This window comes from Emydura macquarii, unplaced genomic scaffold (genome assembly GCF_026122565.2).
Source record: "Emydura macquarii macquarii isolate MOO-44397 ecotype Brisbane River unplaced genomic scaffold, CSIRO-AGI_Emac_v2 contig_2897, whole genome shotgun sequence".
NCBI lineage: Eukaryota > Metazoa > Chordata > Testudines > Chelidae > Emydura > Emydura macquarii.
In genome coordinates, this window is record NW_027133034.1 from 36,578,998 (window position 1) to 36,595,756 (window position 16,759).

At 41.9% G+C, this 16,759-nt stretch overlaps 1 protein-coding gene across 1 annotated transcript in view; it reads right to left on the bottom strand.

Moving 5' to 3' along the window:
- Window positions 1-1,182: 1,182 nt before the first annotated feature.
- Window positions 1,183-16,759, bottom strand: part of ARSK (arylsulfatase family member K) — a 40,823-nt gene continuing 25,246 nt past the window's right edge. Inside the window, 5 exon segments of the mRNA XM_067568709.1 lie at window positions 1,183-3,130; window positions 3,228-3,452; window positions 12,603-12,827; window positions 15,471-15,602; window positions 15,605-15,641. Of these exon segments, the coding sequence (XP_067424810.1) occupies window positions 2,850-3,130; window positions 3,228-3,452; window positions 12,603-12,827; window positions 15,471-15,602; window positions 15,605-15,641 (900 nt within the window). The 3' untranslated portion in view covers window positions 1,183-2,849.

Here is a 16,759-nt window from a genome sequence, read left to right on the forward strand (position 1 = left end):
ATTTCTGTCCTTACTCCTTTTTTTAATTCAACACTGCCTTAAAAAAACAGTTTAGCTCCGGTGACCAGCAAGCTACAGGTCAACACTGTCCATCAGCCCAAGGAGCACAAAAAACCCTGTAACAAACTGGTCCTAAGGTGGGCCCTGGATGCAATAGGAGGGAGAAGCTAACAGAGTCACGGTGCTCCTGGAAGGGGTGTATATTTGCATTATGTTCTCTTAATTGTCAAAAACATCCAGATTTTTTTGCAACAATTTCTATTTGGGACATCTTCTTGCTACAGTTTCCTGCCACTAAAAGGTAAGGGAAGTTGTACATTTTTCCCTAACAAAGCCCCAATAAAGAAACAAGAAAATCAGGATGTTAGGCACTAGGATGGCAAGAGACAGCAAGTTGCTCTGCTTTAATTTCTTTTGGACTCATTTTTGGGTTTGCCACAATCAAGGAGTAATACCTGGTTGTACTGCCCCAAGAATAACCCAACAAGCAGATTATGATTCCAAGTCACAATCTGCCTCCTAGTTTCCCTTTCCTCTAAAGAGGAAGTACCTGGTGTTAGGCCTAAACCTGGCACCTGGTGTCTTTTTTTTTTTTTTTTTTTGGTACACCAAAGTTGCTATGGTAGCCAGCATACTAAGGATTGTTATTTCCCCACCCTGTCCTATTCTGTCCCTTTCCTGTTGTGCCCACTCCTGTTCACCTACATGGAGATAAGGCAGCCATGTCAGGCTCCTCTGTATTGTTACCTATGATTCAGGAAGCTGGTACAAGAGAGTAAAGGGGGTGTCTTACTCCCTGGTGTGGTGGCCCTTTGTGAGCTGAACACCTACTCAAGCTCACCAGCTTTGAAAGGTACTGCTGTGTCCATAAAGTCTTCACATTACATCATTTTCCCTTCTATAGAATTTCTTTAAATGATACATAATGAGATACCACTGGAGTAAAGGCTTATAATCAGTCTTATGTTTTTGGAATGTACTGTACAGTATGCTGCTCTCTTCCAGATCTTTAACACTGTAATTCCCTTGCTGTTGAGCAGTCCTTGACCTTCACTGTGCATATTTTTCTCAAGTCATAAAGCTACTTTCTAATATATTCCTGAGATCTGATCCCTTTTCTAATTTTCATTTTTGCTGGTGGTGATTCCATCACCATCTGAACCTTGTAATCATTTTTAACAAGAATCATATCTTGCAGTGTTGCTCAGAGATTCATTTGCACTATTAATATATAATCTGTGATTCATAATAAAAATTGAGGGGGAAATACTAATGGTATGTGTAAGATTAGCTTTAATGCATGATGGGAGCAAAAATATGATACGCTGTTTAAAATACCACACTTAAAACATCTAGTAAATCAGTCTATTGACTGTTACTGAATAGGTGTACAATGTTTATCTCAGAAAGCAGATGGTATTTTCATGTTTATATTTGCCAGTTTAATTTTACTGTTGAAACGTTTATCAATTTCTATTTAAGACCACTCTTAAAAAATGAAGCATAATGTGATCTTGAATACTTACTATAGCAGCTGCATATGCATTAGTTTAAAGAATAAACTGCACACTGATATGTTTGTTTAATTATGTATTTCATTAAAAACAGAGTAGATTAGAGTTGCCAGTCAGTTTTCCTCCCTATGGTCCACTTCTTTGTGAGACTGATGTTTTTTTAAAATCATTTATAGTAGAACTCACAGAAAATAAATTGACATGTTCAAAGATAATCCTTTTGTTGGACTTCCCATTGCATTGCATCTCCTGCCTTTTATTTTTTAGGCCCTGATTTTGCATTCAGATGCATGCAGTTTTAAGTGTCCACTTGCATGGATCCAACTGCAGGATTTGGGTCTTAGCTTGTAAGATCTCCAGGGCAGACTGTCTATTTTATACAGTGCACAGCTCACTGTTGATATTTAGTGAATAGTTCTACTCACAAACATTGGTTTTGGTGTGTTTTAGTTTCCTGCAGTCTATACAGGAAACTGGTGTTCTTATTTGCTTATTTGTTGCTCTGTTTTATATGCAAAGTTTGCATACTGTCAATTTCTGAATACCAGGCCCCAGAAGCAGAAGTTGGAAATGGTCCATCAAAGCTCCTTAGGAGAGGAAAGAGGACCACAGGTCTCTTATTTTATTTATCATTTATTTATTTATTTAAAAATATATATGAAAAGTTGTCTATTCAGTTACCTACCATCGCCTCAGAATTTTTGTTCAGACCAACACTAATAATTACCTTTTTTTGATGCTCTTCTGATTCCTACGTCCTCTCTAGCGTGTGAGAGAGGGTACGGTTAGGGGAATCTTTTTTCTTTATGATTTTAAAATCTATCTTGATGCTAAGATATTTCACTATAATCTGTATCCCACTAGATCAAATCTTGAGGTCTTTATTCAGGTTTTTAATCAGTTCTTACACATGCAGTATCTCCTTAGAATTTGATTGCTTAAATATTAATTGCCTAATACACTCTGTATTTTCTTAACACACTATTTTATACAAAGCAATTTATTTGTGTGTGTGTGTACTTTCCTTCCTATGTGTTCTTAAAACCTGATTAACACCCACAAATATAAAATATTACCTGATGGGAGCTAGGTTTGGTATTGTGGTCAGTTATATAACTAACACATTTAACTTGCTAACAAGGATATACAAGCTTGTGTGAGCTTTATTTTCATGGGTTGCTATCTTAAATTAGCAAATAAGTTATGTTATGATGAACTATATAGTTTTGCAGTTACAACTGCTATTTTCATTATCTGAAGGCATTCATTGCACTTATTTTATTTAATAGAAATTGTTACTATATGGGCAGTCAATAATTCCTAGTTGCAGTTATTTTATTCACTAATGTTCATTTTGAGCCACCTGTGAATTGCATCTTCATACTTTCTTGGTTCCTTTAACCAGTCCTGATGCCATCTGAGATTAGCTATCACATTGGAGTAGTTCTGTCCCAAACTTCGCTTCCAGTTGATAAATTGCTGCTTATTGTACTTGTGCACAGAAGCAGAGACTTTTGGATAATTTACTATGGAGCGAAGCTTTTTGTCCAAGGAATGTGTGATTTCGGGAAATGTTGTAGCTATGTTTGTTAGTTCATCTGGATCGGCAGACAGGTCTGTAACAAACATACAAAAACCAGTTAAGTGCCAAGATATGATTTAGTAAAAACAAAACCATTAAAGATATCTAGTGAAGAAAAGTGGTTGGTATACCAAAGAGTTGAGGAGGTACTGAATGACCATCTGAATATGCTATATATTTCCATTTGTCAGTTCGAAGCATATAGGTGGAAGAATTCACATTACATCCATGGAATTCACTCAGAACCCATGTGGGGTGCAGCCTCCTGGATGAGATTTCATCATCATCCATTTCAGCCAACAATGGTATCAAAGAATATCCACTGAGATTCTTCGGGATAGGAATTCTAGCTATATCTGAAGAAAGATATAAGCATAGTTAATCCTCCTTTTAATTAACTCTAGTAATGATAACAAAGGTTATTTCAAAACACTAAATTATTAGTTGTCTGAACAGTGACCATACTACTGAGTTAAAACATGCCCTCTAATTATGCTTCCTATTAGGAAACAAACACAGAGGTCCACTAAAATAATATTACTGTGATATAAAACTACACAGCAAGGCAATTCTAAAATATGGGTGTCACCTCAATTTGAATTCCACCTTCGTGTGCCCGTGTTGCAGTTCATGTGGTGCTCTTTTGTCTTTGTATGTTTGAGGTAAGATCCACCAACACTTTAGTCCCTTTATACCCTCTGAAAAGACCAGAGCAACATAGAAGGGCCCTAAAACGCCATATAGGATTGGGGAGGATTCATTTGGCACAGGCACTGCATTAATAATAGTATTTAGCTCTTATATAGCACTTTTCAGCAGTAGATTATATGTTTTACAAAGAGCCAGTATCCCTATTCCCATTTTACAGATGAGGAAACTGAGGTGCAGAGAGTTAAAGTGACTCACCCAAGGCCATCCACCTCCTTGCAATCCCATGCTGCGAGTGAGGCTGGAGGTAGAAGGGGCCTGCCAGGGATGGGGCCACAGTTTTGACCCAAGAACTCTTAGTGCCAACTGGAAAGGGGCACCAAGGGGTTACAGGAATCTCCTGTCTCAAGTATTTACATTATAGTTTAGCAAAACAGTGTCCTGTGAGATCTCAAATAACCAGAGCGACACAGGCTTTTATCATTATCCTTCTGAAAAGTATGCACAGATATTGTGTAAGGGATGTGTGTGTGAGAGAAATATCTTCTTAAAGTCTGTGACTAGGGACTGGTCACCAGCAAAGGTGACAAACAGGCTTCCTATCAGACGAGATGCTTATCCATCTATCTGCTTACATATAAACTGAGTATTGTCTCATTCACAGTAGGTCTCCTATCGCCAGTTTGAACTGAATACAAATGAAAGATCTTGGGGACTTGAGAAAGAAACTAACAGGAAGGTTTCTTCCACCCTCTGTTTTTTCCTCTATCTTCAGGTGTTCTTCAAATGTTTGCTTGAATATTTTGGTGGGGCCAAAGGAGTCGGGGGTGGGAAGAGCACCCTTCACTGAGAAGTAAAAGGCAGCAGTATTGCTTCATGAAAAAGACTTGGGTGAAAATGCCAGAGAGAACTGGATGAGATAAGTCTTTAGACAGGCGATTAACCTGTCGGTTTAGCCTCTACAAAGGGTGTTATAATTTTGTTTAATATGTAACTATTTGTTTCCAATACTCTTACGTGCTATCATGTGAATCTCTGTTTTAAGATAATAAACTTATTCTGGTTTTTACTATAAATATAAGTGCTGTGGTGTCAACCAAAGTGGTGATCCTGGGCTGAATCTTACAAGGTGGTGTGTACTGTTACTTCGAGAGCTGCAGGCCTGGTAATTCTGTGAGTGAGTGTTCGGTGGATAAGGACCTGGATACCCCAGGGAGTGCTCTGAAACTAAGGGATTGGTGTGTGCCTATCACTACCTGCACAGAGAGAGCAAGGCCTGCAGAGACATGGAAGTTAGTGCTTGGGTGGCCAGAGGCTGCTTGTTTCAGGTAGCTGATCCTCAGCAGGCACAGACAAGACTGCTTCACACTAAGGGCAAGTAGTAGTGACGTGCCCTGTAATCCTGGGGAGCAACTCTACAGTGCAAAAGAGATTCTGGGCAGGGTGCAGCCCAGGGAGGCGGCCATAACTCAGGCTGTCACCCAAGAGCTAAGTTACATTAGGGGGTCTCTCCAGCCCCCAGAGTAGGCTTGGATCAGGGGTACCCAAAGATGCCTTAAAGATACTCTAGGAGGCACAGTACAGAATCTCACCCAGGTTATCTAAATGCCAAAGTGTCTATTAAGAAAGTAATACCAAAGTAATGAGTACTATTTTAATCATCTCTCCATGCACAGTATACAGTGAGTCATTAAAAACTCTACATTTTCCATTTTGCAGTGGATTGTAGTAATGTGTTTATCTCCTGTTCGATGCATAGGTTATTGCAGGTATATGGGGTAGTCAATTCATTTGTTAATGGCAACCACTGCATAGCCCATACTGGTGACATTTTTTCCCAGTAGCATCTAATATCTTTCTTCTCCTCGCCTAACTGTTAAATTGCTTCTGCAGGCTATGCATCAGTCTATAGATCTGCATCCTGCTATGGTGAACAGGTAGCTTCATGGAGGCAGCATTTGACTTAGCAGTAGGAAGAAAGTAGTATCTTATGTAAACCAGTAACCTACAGTCTTTTTGGCCAGACTATGCCTAGCCCTAAATGGGTGCACAAGGGATATAAGCCCTGTTCTCTCCCACATCTCTGCAAGGAGTGGGAACAGCTGTAGTCACTGTATTCCTTTAAGATCAAGGACTGTTCAAGGCTAACCTCTTCAATAGCCATAGCCTCTCCAGTGGGGCTGGGCTATGCACCCAAACCACTTCTGTGCTAACCAGCAAAGCTGAGCCGCTGGAGGGAAGGACATGCCCCACCCCGTTAAAGGACGGAATAACAGCTGTCATTTTAGGGAAATTATGCCTATCACAGAATTCCTGCCAGAGTCACAACCCTCTGCACCATAGTTTCTCAACCTGTGGTACGTGTACCTCTGAGGGTTGTGAGACACAAACAGGGGGAAAAACCCAGTGAAGGGAGGCAGGCGGCAGCTGCCGGCTTCCCACCCGGTCCCATCTCCTAGCTGGGAGGTAGACAGCAGCCGCCCCAGTCCTGGGAAGCTAGGCGGCAGCTGCCAGCTTATTGGGACGCTGGGTGGCAGCTGCTGGCTTGGGCAGCAACTGCTGGCATTTTGGGAATCCAGGCAGGAGCTGCCTGCATCTCACCCAGTCCCAGCTCCTAGGTGGGAGCCCGGCAGCAGCCTCCTGTGCCCTGCAAGCTGGGCTCACAGCTGGGTGGCTGCCTCCCACACCCTGGCTCTGAGCCGAGAGACAGCCTCCCGCACCTTAGCTTGAAGACGGGCAGCAGCTGCTTGCCGCCTGCCCACATCCCCTGGTCCCAGCTTGTGCAGAAGCCTCCTCCGCCTCAGCTCGGAGCAGGTGGCAGTTGCCCACCTCCTGGGCTGGCAGCCAGGTGGCAGCTGCCTGCAACTTGCCCAGGTGGCAGCTCCCCTCCCCAGCTCAAAGCCCAATGCCCAGAAAGTCAGGTGGAGAGCCCAGCGGCTTGCCCAGTCCCGGAGCCGGGTTCTACCCACAGGCTTACTTGTCAATTTCACTGCTCTAGTTGAGCAGTGAAATTGACAACTGTGACAGCCCCAAATTCTACCAGTATAAAAATGTTAAAAGAGGGGCCCACGCAGTGTGATTTGCTCCAGACTCACACCTCCCTCCCCCCCAAGGATGGCCATGGGGAGCACTGCTATTCACTCTGGTGGGCTGCTAGTGCCTGCTCATAACTCAAGTTCCCACAAGTGTGAGAAGAACACCAGGTGACCCTGCCATCAGGCCCTAGTGACTGGCTAGCATTGAACTTGGCTCCTATATGGAGGAAGAAGGAGGGGAGAAACAGCAGGGAGTTTTGTGATCTGCCACAGCCACACAGCATTGCAGAACTCTCCTGCTTTAAGAGAAATATAGTTGTCCAGTGGTAAAGGGGAAAAAGACTATTTCTCACAGTGGAAAATTGAGTGTTGGGTTACTTCTGAAAGGGGGTACTTGCTACTTAAAAGGTTGAGAAACACTGCTCTGCACCATCCTGTGCTGAGGACAGTTTACCCTCAAATCAGCAGGGTGGGTAAGGAGTGTATGTCTAGTTTCTCAAAAAACTAAGTATTTAGATAAGATGGTGTCTTGAGGAGGGACAGTTATTTCCTTGTGACCATATAAGCCAAAGAGATTACATGTGTCATGATTAAAGACTCTTGGATTGTTTCATCACTAGCCAAAATTAATACACAGCAAGAAAGGTTAAAAGATGACTGGGATGCTGCTTCCGTTTTTCCCTTTAGTCACCTGAATAATTTAATTCTACTTGATTTATGTTTCTATTTTTGACATCCTGATTACAGGAAGCAGGAATTGGCAGAAGAGAGGGAGAGAACAGGAAGACGAAGTCTTTAAAAATTCAAACTTCAAGAAAAGAGATTGAAAAGGAAGTATTTTAAAACACGTGGATCAATAAATTATGTGCAGGGAGAGACAGATACAAACAAGATGGGAGGGATTTAAAATCTGTTTATATATAAACAACCCTAGATTTCACTGTTGCTAAATTGAGACTTAAAAGTGTGGGAAGGGGAGCACACTGCAGAGATTCTGGGCACTGCTGCTATGTATAGGTATCCGCAACAGACCTGCTGTAATGTAGGCTGTTCCCTGATGCTGTCTCAGTTTTGCCATGGGTGGTTCTGGCTCCCAGATCAGCCCAGACACCAGAGGATACAAAATGACTTAGTCACCTTATCCCTTTTCCCCTGGACTTCAAGTTTTGTTGTGCTGCACCTCTTTAGTGCCTTGCAGTAACTGTCCTCATTCATTTCACGTAGGCCCCATCCACAACATTGTGACCACACCCCCTCCCTGCTCTTCTGCTGCAGGCAGCCCCACACCCAGCTCTGTGACAGCCCCTCATCTCTCTTGCTTCCACCCCCACCACCCCACACACACACACACTGTGCCTCCCTCCTACCCTAGTCCCCAGCAGTGCCTCCCTCCATTTCCAGAGCTGCTGCCCTGAGCCGGGCAATCTTAAGACACATAGTTTGCAGGCTTGATATACGCAACCAGAAAGTGCACCAGTCAGCACCAGGAATGGATCCAGGCAACCATAAGAAAATGGGGATGTCTTGTGTGCTACATCCTAGCATCACAGGGTGATGTGGATATGGAGCTGTGATGCTGTGCTGGGACCTGTGATGCAGAAAGGCTGTGTACTGTTGTCTAACCTGGCTTGCTATTGTCTATTTAATATTGGGCTTATGTGATAAGAGACTTAAACTTTATCAAAAGCTTTGGAAATAACTGCCTGACTCTTCCTCCTTTTTCCATGCACTCACACCAATGAACTGTGTGACCAAACCATTTATTAACAAAACCCAAAGTAACCGTAAAGCCATTGCAGGCATACCAGCCTGGTGGCCATAAATAACTACTGACACATGTGTGAAACGAAATAACGTGCTAATGGTTTGTGAAACCGTAAAATTAACTGAAGTCCAAGCACCACACTCAGTCTTGCTGGCAGTGGAACTGGATGTCAATTTTGCCTCCTGTTCTCCATCTCCATGGCCAAACATGACGACTGCACTTTACAGGGGTGGAGTGCACAGGGTAAGTCTGCCCATTCCAATTCATAGAGTTGTTCACTGGTTAGTCAGACTGCGTTTACCAGTCACGGCATTGGCTGCATGATGTGGTACCGCAGAGAAGAGTCAGAGCACTAGTGACATGGCCCAGGAGCCAACAGCAGAGCTGGCAATGCAGGCAGTTGTGGAGTTGATACTGGCAGCTGCACCCTGTTGCCCATGGTGAACAGTTGGTCTAACAGCAACTGGGCTTGAGCCCTAATCCTCTGGTCATGTCTGAGGAAGTGGGTGAACATTCTTTCTTCTTACTCCTCTGCTTTTTGGTATTTCTCTCACATACACCATGTCCCTGAACATCTCATCTGACCTTTTCCTCCTCCCATGCTGGTTGAGGGTTCTATCCTCAAGAGTCCAGTGTGGTAATGTTGGTGTTGCTGAAGTGGAAGTGCCTGTCAAGAGAATGAAAGAGCATACTACTTTTTTCATTGGGGTGGAGGGCTGGGAGAAAGGAAAGAGTCTCTCCCACTTTGTTTTGCATCAAAATCAGGCCAAGATTTGAAACTTATCAACCTGGTATGCTTTTATTTCATCTTCATACACTGAGGTATTCAGAAACTTTTTCTAGCAACATTCCAAGACAAACCATGGTAAAAATTTCAGATTTAACTGACTTATTTTTTAAATATCAGGATGTAGTTATGGGGGCTAGAACTGTTACCAGTCCTAGTTTCAATATTTCAGGCCAAGGAAGCCTTGGAGGACATTACTTTTAGATATCACTATTCAGATCTCTCAGACTGGAAGGACAAATAAGTTTTGCAGGCTACATGCAGACACCCCTCTATCTAAGCAAGGGAGATTTTTGTTGTTGCCTGGTGATTGAACAGCATTTCAAAACAGAGTATTGGTTAGTTATGTAGGCAGCCATTGGAAGTTTGCCCTACCGAGGAATTTTACAAACCATCTTAAGTTTCTTCTGTATGAAAAATTCTCAAGCATCTTCCAGGAGTGGGGGAAAATTCAGGCAAATGTTAACAGGATGCTGAAGTAGGATGCAGAGAATTGCTAAGAGCAGAGCTGATTTTCCCCCCAGGCCAGCCAGTGAGCTGTGAATGGACAGAACCAGAAGATGAAGCACTGTGGTCCACAAGGGACTATACCACTTACTGCAGCTAGTGGGATTTACAACCCATACTCTCTGGGACAATGCTTTAATGCTACTGGGGTGATTAAGTTGTAGAGAGCAGTATATGCAAATATATGATTTATGCTTGCTAAGCCTATAACTCTTAATTTGCAATTATTCTTTTAAAATATAGTTAAATCACTAGATGCAGGTTTAAATCAAACCTCTCCCCAATATTTAGAATCCACCTAGGACCACCATGACGGGGAGAAAAAGGGGTGTCAAGGAAATGTGGCTTTTACCCTCACCCAAAGTTAAACCCATCCCATTGCATGTAATATCCTCCATAACAATTATTGTATTGGTCATAATCCAGAAATCCCACTCTTATGATGCAATTTCCTGCATAGTAATAATCACTTGCACTTACCAGGCTATGGATCTGATTCCTGGTCCCGCACTGCTCCCTCTCCAGACTGTTCCCTGGGCCCATCTCAGAACAGATCTTCTGAAAATTCACCCAGGACACCTGCTGCTAGCCCATTTGGCCACGTGGACTGATCCTGGGCTTCCTCCTCCACAGCCTGTTTGTGATTTCACTGTCATGTGGACCAGTGCCATCCCTAGAGTTGTGTGTTTTTTTTTTTTTTGTTTTTTTTAACCCCCTTCCTCTGGTTTGAACATGAGACAGTCTGTATTTAGAAGTATGTCAAGGAGAATGTTGGGCTCTGTGCTCAGGTAGGAGCAAGCACCCAGTCCAAACTCCTTGTAGAAGGGGCATATGAACAGGGAGTTGCCAGACTTGCTGCTGCCATCTTCAGCTTTGCATACAGGGTCTTTAAGTGCTTAATGTGCTCCCTGTGCTGCACACCAGTCTAGTTAAGCACATCTCTAGCAGCTTCTTCATGATGGTCTCATATTCTGGTTGTGGTCATGGAGGTTATGGATATTCTGGATACTTCTCCCAAACTCCTAACGCTGTATTCACGCTAAAGGTTAACTAGAAACCTGGAGTGCTCTTCCAGGCAACTAACAGCATGATGGTGGTGATGTGCATCTTGCTAGTAGGCACAGTTGAACTGGAGCAGGTTGCATGGAAATGAAGGGTTAAAGTCCGAGCAACTGTGTATAAACCAGCAGGTAGCATCTGGTACATAGTGAGTGACAAGGAAGTGGGTAGGTAAAAGGGCCAGAAAATGCAGGTACAGGCATTGGAGGCCTATGTAAAAACAGTCCCAGGTACTTGTGCTTTTGCTGCACCCACACTGCAAAATGAGTGGCTAGAGGCATAGCTCGCAGCCCAACACATGCTTTGCCCTCATCCCCAGACAAGCACGTCAGTATGGGTTCAATGTGCACCTATAAACGTTTAAAGGTTTTCAGTGTGGATGGCAGGAGGATTTGGGGAACAATCTGTGGTTTTTATGTTGTTGGAAAGAGTTAAATAAACACTTACCTATTCACTTTTTCCACACCATTCATGATTTTATAGACCTCTTATCATATCCCCCATTAACAGTCTCCTTTCTAAGCTGAACAGCCTGAATCTTATTAGTCTCTCCTCCTATGAAAGCCATAACAAAACCTTTATCATCTTTGTTGCCCTTCTCTGAACCTTTTCCAGTTCCACTGTCCCCTTTTTGAGACGGGGCAAGCAGAACTGGACATAATATTCATGGTGTGGGTGCACAATGGATTTACATAGTGACATTATATTTTCTATCCCTTTCCTAATGGTTCCTAATATTGTTAGCCTTTTTGACTGCAGCTGCACATTGAGCTGAGGTTTTCAGAGAGCTATCTATAATGACTCCAAGATTGTTCCTGAGTGGTAACAGCTACATTAGAATCTGATTATATATGTGTAGTTGGGATGATTTTTTTCCAGTGTACATTATTTTGCACTTAACATTAAATTTGAACAAATTGCATAAGGAGGTTGTAGAATCTGTCATTGGAAGCTTTTATGAACAAGTTGGACAAACACCTGTTAGATGATCTAGATAATACTTAGTCTTGCCTTAAGTGCAGGGGACTGGACTAGATGACCTATTGAGGTCCCTTCCGGTCCTACACTTCTATGATTCATCTGCCATTTGTTGCCCAGTCATTCAGTTTTGTGAGATCCCCATCCCATAACTCTTGGCAGTCAGCTTTGGACTTAACTATCTTGAGTATTTTGTATCATCTGCAAATTTAGCCACTTTACTGTTCACTCTGTTTCAGTGGCGTACTGAGGCTTTATAAATGGAACACCCTCTCCAAATTAGTAAGCCACTAGCCTGACTGACTTGAAATCTCTCCTCAGGACCCACTGATAGTGATGTATACAGTAAATGGCCAAGTAGGTGGGTAGTAGGGATTAGTGAGATCTACAATATTTCTTGTTTGTTTCTATCTTAAAACTAAAAGAGGAAAAAATGTAAATATCAGACAAACTGATTGCGTACCTACCTAGTCTTTGTGACCACATGTTCCTATCACTGTTACTCTCATTCCATGTCTTCCAATCCCTCTATTTAATTCCTACACTCACTTGTTGATCTTGTGTTAAATCTGACTGTAAACTCTTCAGAGCAGGCATAGTCTCTTACTATGTTAGTACATCACCTATCACAATAGAGCCCTGACCCTGACTATAATGCTGCTGCTACTACCAATCCATACCCCAATCTCAAAGTTTCAGTTATTTCAAATAGACTCAAGTTACTTACCAAGCATAGTTGGATAAATATCCACAAGAGATACCACATTTGATAGGTGATGATGAGCTTTGATGTTTGGCCCCATAACTAGAAGAGGAACATGGGAACTTGCTTCATACATGCTCATTTTATAAAACTGCTGATGTTCCATAGCAAGTTCTCCATGATCTGCTGTGAATATAACAATGGTTCTTTTAAGAAGTCCTGTATCACTTAGAGCCAAAATGATCTCACCTGCAACAAAAGAGACATGAAAATAGTATGTTCAGAAGTAATAGTATATTACTTTAAGCTTCTGCACCCACAGATCAGCATGCAAATCCTGAGGGGGGATGGGGGAAGTGGCCTTGCCAGCAACTGTGGTGCTGTTTAAAGGCCTTGGAGCTCCTTGCCACTGAAAGTAAAACCTGAGACTCAACCCCTCGCTGCCATATCCAGTATAGTTAGAAGCTGCTGGGGACTGTGAATGCCAGACTGGGGGATGGAGCTGAGCAACCACCAAGGAGATCTTGAAGGGATAAGAGGCACTCCCTCCTCACCCAAGGAGGCCAGGCAGCCACAGTTCTGGATGGGATCCCATTGCAGTCAACAATACCCAGGACAACTGGGGACAGCAGAGGCCCCCACCCAAAGCACGGGATATTGGGGGTCCTGATTGAACCCTCACCCTACCCCAGTCACTGGATTTCTCACTGTCTTTTGTGCATGTATCTCCACTGGAGCTACTGCAGCTTCAGATTTGTGTAACAGGGAGAGTAAGAGGGGCAGGATCAATTGGAGCACAGTGGAAAGGATGGCTGTGGTTCAGCAAGGTAGCTACACATGCATGACTTTAGGCATGAGTAATCCCACTGACTTTAAAGAGACTACTCACATGCTTAAAATCATGTACATACTTAAGTACCTTACAGAAGTGGGGCCCGAGTTGAGAGCTACCCTATGCCACGTATTGCAGCAGCATGATCACTTCCAGATCAGAGGTCCGTGGAGGCCTGACTACTTCTCCATGAGAGTAAAAGGCCTATGTGACCCACAGGATTGGTACTTGGCATTTATATATGACCTAATCATTCCAAAATCCCATAAAAATCATTTAAGTAACTGCTCTATTTATTGATAAATTTTAAATTCATACGTGAGAATTGTTGTTCTTTTGATATCACTTTAAATTCAAGAAACAAAACACAGTAAATTAAGGCTGATTTGCATTATACTTCGTATGCATGTAGATCTTAGAATAAACTACACTGTATGCTTATTTAGATTTAATTTTTTTCTTGTAATTTTCAATATGTTGCTATTATATCCAGGGAAAAACTGCAAAAGGGGGCCTTACAAAGGTCATTTTGTTGTCTACCTCATAGTCACAACTGTTTACTGGCTACCTGCTTGGGCTAAGTGTATTTGAGGCCTTGCCAGGTTGTTTCCATTAGGAGGAGAAACTGGAGAGAGGAGTCAGGTATTTGGTTGTGTAAAATCTTTATAAATAAATAGGATTGCACCAAAGTTCTGTTTCCTTGAATACAGTAGAAAACTATCAATCAAGAGGCAATATCCTAGTACAGAAATCCAAGTTTGCCTCTTCAAGGAGTACTCTGCCCCAAAGAAGCTCTCTGTTTTTTTCCCAGACCACACTTGCTCTGCTTCCCTGCAGTGTGCTTACCTTCTCCCTTCTTTTCTGGTTCCTTCTCACATAAGGACAGGTGAAGCTGACACCTAATCCACACCACTAGCCCCTGCATTTGCAATTACTTGCCAGAAAACCACTTAAGTCACATAACTTAGCTAGCGTGATCGACATGGGGCTGGTCCAAGTCCCTTTCCCCCCCGGGCATGGCTGTTCACCCAAGCACTGCCTGTCCCCCTACCTCCCCACATGAGGCTTGAGCCCTGCCTCCCCCCCATGAGGGGCTAGCATTGCTACTGCCCTCTCCCCTCCCCCCCCCCCTTTTTTTTTTTTTTTAAATAAAGGTGAGCATTTGTCCAGTTTGCTCTTGCCAAGTTGAAAAATGTGAAATGCCTACTTTTGCCAAAAAATCAGGACAGCAGGGACTGGGTTTAAAAAAGAGACGTCTCCACCAAAACAGGATGCATGGTCACCCTAAGGTTAGATTCTACTTTGGGGTTGCCATGCTGTCTGTCTGTGCCTTGCGCAGTGGCTTCTATTGTTTCTACCATCAGTAAACAAAGGACTATTTAATTGCTCCATTGTTTAGCCTGAATGAAGCACATCCATGGACTTTTACCAGGTGTGAAACTGATGACCACCATTAATACCTTTCAGCATACATTACCATCCTGATCTGAATTCACACTGGTAAGTGAGACCACTCAGTACAATATTCCATTAGCAGACTTGGCAGAACTTGATTTAAAAAAATATGTTTCAACAGGTAATATCGATATTTGTTCAGGCATTTTTTTTTTCTATTTTATGGATTTTTTAATTTCACAGTTGCAAGAAATTCTGGGGAGGGCCAGATGGGGGAGGGGAAAGAGAGGAGCAGCACAGGCAATTATTTAATGACATCAAAAAGTTAACTTTACAACCTTTAAAACAGAACTTTTCATATCACATGTCAAATTCCAAGTTCAAGTATGATTTTTCTTACTTTGGCTATCTGTAAATTTTGATCATTCAATGAAAATATTTTTTCATCAGAAATCAACATTTACCATCAAAAATCTAATCCTTCCAAGCTTATCCAACAGCAATCCCCTAAATCATCCAGTTTTTTGCACATGCGTCTTTTATGCAATATCTAGGAAGCTATTTTGTACACAAACTTGAATGACTCTTAACTCTGATCAGGCTAGCCTTTTGTAATCTACAAACAGCTTCAAATCTTTTTTGTATTAAAATGGAATATTACCTACCAAGCATGGCATCTGTCTCTGCACACATAGCATAATAAAATCCTCTGATATCTCTGATTTCTTTCCTTGTAAACTGCCCAGTACAATTCTTGGTGTAAGAAGAATAATAATCTACTGGGTGCATGTTTGAAAGGGAGACCATTTTGGAATTTTAATGACTTCATATGTCACCTAAAAACAAGAGAAAATTAAGTTATTTTGGCAAGTGAGTAATTTTTACACATGGATTTGATAACATTAGTTTAAATCAGTAATTCTCAAACTGTGGGCCATGCAACACCTACTTATTATCTGTTACATAGTACTGCCACTTTCTCTTGCCTTCTAGTTACATCTGCAGGTATCCAATTACCACCTTGCAAAAAAGAGCCTGGAAACTGGTAAAAATTAGCTGGAAAAATTAGGATACGAACCAGAAGCATGTGACCTACCAGCTGATATTGCATCAAAAAGAAAAGGATAAAGGACAGAGTCTTTTAGAACTATATTCAGTAATTAATCTCAAAGTGTGGGCATAGTGCCACATTAAAAGATTGATGAGGTACCATGTGCCTCCAAAGGATTAGGCATCATATGGGAGAATAGCTCAACATGGCAATTTACTCTTTCTGGGGAAAATCTCCAGAAGAGCTGGTGCGAAATTTGTATCTTGGAAAAAAAATTCACAGGGGTAGTCTAATTTTCAAATGTATATTGGATATATAATTCTGGCATTTGGATGCTCAGACTGGCATTTAGGCCGGTTTTTGTGCCTAGTGCTGATTTAAATGCCATGTTCTATAATGTAGATATTCTATTTGTAAACTAAATATAAAAATAAGCATTGCCTTTTGACTCAGATTTTTAAATGTTTGTTTTACTGCTCAAGAATGTCTAAACTCTAAATTATATATTTAGAAGTATGAATTACAAACTATGCAATGTGAAACCTCCATGACTTGAAAAATGAAGTTAAAAAGTTTATTAAATCTTCCACAATCTTACTAATTAATAAGCACAACTGAAGGCAAGGATGAGAAGGCCTAGGACCCAGTGTAGCAGTAGGTCCTGAAAGACTTGAATACATTTGAGAAGCAATGGAGATTGGGCTGGGGATACCTGGCATCTCAAACTGAGTTAACACAACTGACATATCAAGGCTTGTACAGCGAGAATTTATAGCTGCATGTAAAGATCATCCTAAAAAACAAATTAATCATCAACAGAATTTTTTTACTATGAAAATACCTCAGTATAGAAAAAATGACACAGGCTCTAACATCTTTAGATTCTAAATATGTACATACATG